General features: G+C 34.7%; 1 protein-coding gene across 1 annotated transcript; it reads right to left on the reverse strand.

The window, feature by feature from the left end:
* Positions 1-341: 341 nt before the first annotated feature.
* LOC105059500 (pectinesterase) lies at positions 342-3,300 on the reverse strand. Its single transcript, XM_010942820.3, has 3 exons — positions 2,810-3,300; positions 1,704-2,036; positions 342-1,154 (listed from the first exon to the last, which is right to left on the reverse strand). The coding sequence occupies exons 1-3, from the start codon at positions 3,264-3,266 to the stop codon at positions 463-465; spliced, it is 1,482 nt and encodes a 493-aa protein (XP_010941122.1). The 5' UTR covers positions 3,267-3,300; the 3' UTR covers positions 342-462.
* Between the last annotated feature and the right edge of the window lie 4,131 nt (positions 3,301-7,431).

The following is a 7,431-nucleotide window of genomic DNA, read 5'->3' on the forward strand; positions in this document are numbered from 1 at the left end:
TTAGAATATATTTCCTAACATTATTTTCCAGTTACTTCTATACTATTTTTGATAAATTTTTGGAGATGAAAATTTTGAGCTCTTTGGGCACCTGAGTTAAGTGCCAGCTACCATATAATCATGCTCAGCTATCAATTGCCCATAATGACATGATTCTTAAGGAAGGAGTGAAGGAGCCAAGTTCTAGCAAGGAAGATGTGAATTAATCTAAAGATTTTAAAGGTAAATGGCTGATATATATAATTAATCTTGTCCTACTTGTCAAGTAAGTAGGTGGTTTTGACCATTTCAGAAGTCTCCCCCAGTTGGCAGCTAACTTCTAGCAATTGCTATATGATACATGTGGAAATAATACAATATATAAGTGATATATTACCATACAATATACATCCATGGGTGCCTAAAATTACTACACTTTCAGATGCCTACTTCCAACTAATGATACATAAGCTGTACTTCAGTTTAAATTCCTGCCAAGAATGGCACACCACTCTCTGGAATCCATGACCTCCCCTCTATAAAGTTCTCAACAGTGAATGGAGCTGCTTCATTGGAGTCGCTCAGTACATGAAATCCAGGCCACTTCACCCTCTTCCCAGCGTAAGCACCGTCCCCAGAGTTCATGTACTCTGCATAGTATAAGGTATCAAGTGCGAAATCTCCCCGCCACCTCGTCCACCCTTGAGGATCTATCATACCATCAAGGTCTGTCTTCAAGAATACTGTCCTCGAGTACTCCTTCCATGGCCTTCCAAGATAGCTCTTGAATGATCCCTTAACTCGTTCGAAATCTGGTGCAGGCCTCACTCGAGATGCATGGATCGAGATGCCGGTGTTCTGGTTCTTGTCATCTCTTCCTTGGGCTGTGATCACGTTGGACTGGTGCCACATTGGCTTCCTCACATAGATGTCGCAGTTTTGAAGCACTGCTGCGGCATTGCCAAAGATGAAATCGATCGTTCCATAAATTTGGCATTCGCGGTAGAATTGCCTCTGTGACAGCACAAAAAGTGTGTCTTGATAGCCTTTGAAACTGCATCTGTAGAACACCGAGTGGTCGGAGCCCATCCTCACGGCGACGGCCTGATGTTTCTCCGGGCCGGCGGCATTCTCGAATGTCATGTCCCTTGCCCAGAAGTTGTCACCTGTTACACCTACAAGGAAATATACCAGTGAGATTTTCTACTAGAACCAGATTTATTAAACCAGCATAGTAAAAATATATTTATGAATGTTGCGGTGTAGAAGGGAGAGTATTATTAATCTCACATTGATCGTGAGTTAAGAAGAATTCTGATTTATATAGAAAGGGACTATCCATCCCACATGAAGTACCTTTTGAAGAATAAAATCGTGAGACCCATAGATCAGAACAGATAACACCTTACTTCACGTGCTGAGCCATAAATCCTTAGCTCTAATATTGAAGAATAATAAGAATCAAAAAATAAAATATATAAAAAATCTAGAAGAATATTCGATATATTAGTTGTTCCTTATGATTAGCTATATATAATGCCATCACACATACACAGGTACGTGCGCGCATATATATATATATATATATATATATATATATATATATATATATATATATATATATATATATGTATGCGCGTGCGTACATATATATCACTAAGTCTTAGCTGAAAGCATCTGCATGCATGTCTCATGGATCTTGATAAATTTTCTTCTAAACTTACCAAAGGTGGCTGAACTGAAAGTGGTGTAACCATCAGGAACATTGCGGTCGCCGGTTATGACCGTGTTGTCAATGCCATCTCCGACGAACATTACATTCTTTAGTTTCCTACCAATGTCGACATATTCTTTGTATACCCCTCTTTTGACGTAGATTACTACCCTGCTTTCCCTCCGCTGCTGCTGCAGTGCAGCTACTGCTTCACTGATGGTCTTGTAGTTACCTGAACCATCTTGAGCTACGACCATATCTGCTCTTTGCTTGGATGAGTCCCATGATACTAGTAGTCCAGCATCATCAAGGGCTGTGACGTTCCACCAATGATTGGGTTGTTCTGAAAGCAAGAAATCAAAACATATTGTGAAATGATAGGTGGTTCATCCTAAGCTTTTCATGGGAGATCTCTGCGTGGGTGTGGGTTGCATATATCTTTCACATGGAAGAATGATTGGTCTTCTTTCGCGATGTGAACCACTGGATCACATTTTGTACAGTTTTGATGCGCCACATCTGTTTCGTGATCTGTACGAATATTGCGGAGATATTACGGAGAGATGTTTGGATGCTTTGAAAGTTGTACAAAATGTACAAAATGTGATCCAATGGTAAATGCCGTGAAAGAAATCAATATCATTCTTACAAAAGGCACAACCCGAACGCTCTCTGCATACATGCAGGAAATATGTGACACCTATTCTGTGCTAAACTATAGGGCCCAGATCTAACCAACTGTATCAATGCTTTTACTAGGTTTTACATTTTTACAAGTTTGGGGATACCTGAATGTGCTGAGGTTATAATATTGATGAACTTTGCTGTTTCTTTACAAGTTTGATTAAGTTGAATGGAATTTTTCCCTTCTTTCTGTCCTTCATTTTTTTTATAAAAATTTCACTATAAGTTAATATGCGAAAGATGTTATGGACTTTAGTTTTTTTTATTAATAATTTTGGTACACGTGTCATTTAGCTGGCAGTTGAACACACTTGGCAGCAAGATCGCAACCTTTAAGAAAAATAATTTAAACCATGTCATTAATATATCTAGCATCCAACGATTTTACCAGGAGCTAGTTGGCACCCCAAGGAAACCTGTCATGCTACTCACCATCATCTTTCAAGTCAGCCGGCGGTGCGTGCCATGCCAGTGCCTTCCGGAGCAAAGCCCTCACATTCCTCGCCAGTGCCGGCGCCGGCACATTCACCTGCCGCAGCCCTTCCACGCACGTGGAATGTGCGGTCATCGCCGCGCTCAGCCATGTGTGAGCATCGACCAGCTCGTAATCCCCCGTCAACCGCCGGAGAGTCTCCTCACCGTCCTCGTAGAGCCGGGCACAGTCGGACAATGCCATCCCCTTTTGGGTCTCATGCAGACCATCTCTCTCCAAGTAGATTGAGGCCGAGACCCACTCGATGGCACTCACAAGCGCGTCACGTGCCTTCTGGACAGCCTCCTCTCCGTGCCTCCTCGCCACCTTCAGATCTAGAGAAGAGTAGGAGGAGGTGAGGGCCATGAAGGACAAGAAGATCAGAAGAGACAATGAGGAGAATCTACTGCTAGCCATTTTCTTTGGTTCTTTAGGTTAGAGAGGAGAAGGATGATATTCTAAAATTTAAGGATAGAGAGCGAGAGAGAGAGAGATATGACCAGGTGGCAAGCAGGGGTGGTGGGAGGAGTAGGGTAAGGAGAGTGTCAAGAGGGAGGGGGCACCATGTGTTGGTTTGGTGGCAGCAGTGGTGATGAATACAAACAAGCAACCCCTGTCTACTTGGCACCATATGGTTTTTCTGTGAGAAATTTTTGGAATAGAAGCCAACTTTTTTGAGAAAATTAGAAAAGCTAAAAGAATCAAACATTAGACAAAAAAAAGCAAATGAAATAATGTATCCTTAGCGGAAAAGTAAGCTTGGTCTTACAAAAAAATTTTGAAATTAGAAAATGGGCTTAGTTAGCATAAGCAGCCATCTTCTAAGAAAATGTTCAATATTCTTTGGTATAGGCAGGCCTTGTCTAAGAAATCAGCCCTTATCAACATTTTTTGGCACCCAAGAAAATCTGACAGGCATAGAGAATAAAAATATAAAAAAATAAATGAATGAAAAAAAAGAAAAACATTTAAAGGGAACCAAGCTTTTCTTACAAAATTTTTGAAATTGAGAGGTATGATTCCTAATTGTTCAATCTCACTTAAGAGTCGTACGTACATCTAATGAATTCCTATGTAAAAATAAAATGTTAATTATAGAAAATCCAAAAAAAAAGAAAGGATCATTCTAACTCTTGGTTTGCTGGAATTCTGAGAAGGCTACTAATCATCTCCTTTTTTCAAGCCCTTTTCCTGAGAGCACATGAAACTTTTTTAGTTAGCTTTTTAACACTTGATTATCACCAGGACTGCAGCTTAGGCTGTTTCAATTTCAACCATGTTCAGAGTTAATTAGACCTATATAACATGACTTTTATATCCCCAAACCTAAACCACCAACCTGCCCTTAGGTTGGAATTTTTCTATAATAACTAAACCTCATCCAATCTTAAGAGCAAATCAATTTGGATTGATTTAGTACAAATTTGTTTGGGCCATGTCACATAAAGCAAGTTGAATCAGGTTCCATTGAAGTTTTAAGATAGTACAACTATTTGGATATTCATTTTTGTTCAATTAGTATTTAGGAGATATCAACCATCCATCGATTTTGATGGTACATGGATAATTTTGTAATATTATAGGATGCATATACAGCCATATGAGATATATTAGTAATTCATAAAATAATACAAATATGAATTATTTATTTATCTTCTTACTGGGTTGGGTTAGGTTCCAATTTGATTAGAGGTTGGGTTAAAAATCAATCTTAAACCAACCCAGGAGTTTTGAAACCAAGATTGAGACATATTTATCAAATCTCGACCCTTTGCTGCCTAGTGATTTATTGGGTGGGTCAAGCCTCAACCTTGGATAATATGGAGATAGCAACACATTACGGCAAATTGGAGAGAATCAATAGGGTGTTTTAGTTTCAATAATCTATTAAAGCAATTGAAGTGAAAGGAAGTCAAAATTTTTCTAGAAAAAATGATTCTAAAAAATTAGATGTCTTTCATATTGAGAAAGACTTTGTGCATCATGTGTTATGCAATAAAATTGACCTTCTGTAAATATATATGATATCTTGAATGATATATATGACTTCTTATATACTTTATATGACTTCCTATAAATATATATGATATTTTGAATAATATATATGACTTTATATATATATATATATATATATATATATATATATATATATATATATATATATATATATATATATATATATATATATATAACATCTTGAACAATATATATGGTATTCTAATACCTTATATGATGCCTTATATAACTTTTTATAAATATATATGATATCCTGAATAATATATATGATTTTTTATGAATATATATGACATCCTGAATAATATATATAGCTTTTTAATATCTTATATGACTTTTTATGAATATATACGGCATCCTAAATAATATATATAGCTTCTTGATATCTTATATAACTATTTGTATATATATATGATATCTTGAATAATATATATAATTTTTTTTAAATATATATAATATTTTTAATAATATATATAATTTTTTGATATCTTATATGACTTTCTGTGAATATATATATGGCATCCTGAATAATGTATATAATTTTTTGTTGATTATAACCAATGGAAAGTCATATAAGATATTAGAAAGCCATATATATTATTTAAAATATTATATATATTCATAAAAAATTATATAAAATATTAAAAAGTCATATATATTATTTAAAATATCATATATAATTATAAAAAGTTATATATATTATTCAAAATATCATATATATATTCATAGAAAGTCATATAAGATATCAAGAGGTCATATATATTATTCAGGATGTCATATATATTCATAAAAAAATATATATTATTCAAGATATTATATATATTCATAAAAAATCATATATATTATTCAGAATATCATAAAGATATAAAAAGTCATATATATTATTTAGAAGATCATATATATTTACAAGAAGTCATATAAGATATCAAGAAGTTATAATATTATTTATTCTTTATTTTATAAAGAAATGATATTTTTGTTATAAAAAATTTGATAGAAAAAAATAAGTGATATTTAATATCTGTCCTATTATTAATTATACTATATATTTCTGTATGATTAGATGGTGTACTCCACATTAATCTTGTGACACTACACGCAGTGCGCAAAGAATTACTCCTTTCATATTACTATCTTCCTTTCACTAAAATTGGAATAAAGTTGCTTCAAAAGGAGAAAAAAAATATGTGGTAGAATCTATTCTTGCGAGTTGCAATACTCTCTATCTCATTTATGTAATTTCATATTACTCTCTTTGTTGATTGTTTCTAGGCTTTCCCAATTTTTGTTGGACCCTTTCATTTTTCAAAGGAAATTGGTTTGACTTCTCTAAACTCATAATTTTCTGAGGAAAACAAAGAAAATAAAGAAAAAAGGAAGGCCGAACAAACTTAAAGAATAAAAAGCAAGAAAGATCAAACTTAGGTAAAAGAAATAAAAGAATATTAAATGCTAGAGAAGCTTTAAAAACTAAAATTTTAAAATCAAAGTCAATAAAAAACCAAAACAGCTAAAGGAAGGGCTTGAACATGGCCAGGGGCCATGCAATAATCGAGCTACTCCAACATAAATGATTCTCAATCCAGAATTAGTTGGTGAGAATGAAGAAAAAAAAATACACAAGAACTACTAAGAATTTGGGTTTCTTTAACCATAATAAGTCACTATTTTGGTCCATCAGAACTCGTGTGGGAGTTTAGGAAGCTTTTGGGTAAAGGGAAGGAAATAGTTTCCTTCCAGAATATTCAGATTGCATCTAAAAATTTTCTCTAATGTTCTACTTATTTATGGATCAAATCCTTACCTGAATTGCAACGAAATCAGGGATCAAATCTCAAATTATCTGATATAAACCTTCATGGAGGTCTAAATATGCAGATCCTCTACTTCGCATGCACGTCAAACACTGCAGGAAAGCAGAATGAACTCTAATCCAATTGGTTTCGCATACATAATCAATCGAGGGATGAGATATGATGATGTGACATCTCACACCAGCAGAAGGGATGCCCAAGAAGGATCCACGCCCAAGGAGAGAAGGCGGCAATAAAAGGAGAGATGTAGAAGATGAAGGACCTCTCTCTTCACACGCTTGTCTCTCTCTCTTTTTCTCTTCTCTCACTTTGATTTGTTTGCTATTCAATTCTCTTCTCTCATCCATAGATAGAGACCCTCTCTATTTATAAATGATTCTTATGACCCAATGAGAGGAGGATTCTTTATTCAAATTTGATTTGAATTGGTTCAATACTTATGAAAGAAGGATTCCTATATGAGATATAATTCCCATCACTTATGACATCCACTTTGCACCCACTCCCACACCCACTTGGGACACCCAAAATAAGCACCAAACTAATTTTTGATCATACTTCATGAATAGGTATTCTCAGTACAAGTAGGAATACTCATATCTCATCCAAAACAGATCCGATTCGAATCCGATTCGAAGCCGGTTCGAAATAATTTCAAAAGGCTGTCTATCCTAAACTCTTTAAGACTTTTGTACCAAGTCTAATTTGAATTTTAAACCTATTTAAGTCTAATTAATTCAGATCTAATCTAAAAT

Source organism: Elaeis guineensis, chromosome 16 (genome assembly GCF_000442705.2).
Source record: "Elaeis guineensis isolate ETL-2024a chromosome 16, EG11, whole genome shotgun sequence".
In the NCBI taxonomy this organism is placed as follows: Eukaryota; Viridiplantae; Streptophyta; class Magnoliopsida; order Arecales; family Arecaceae; genus Elaeis; species Elaeis guineensis.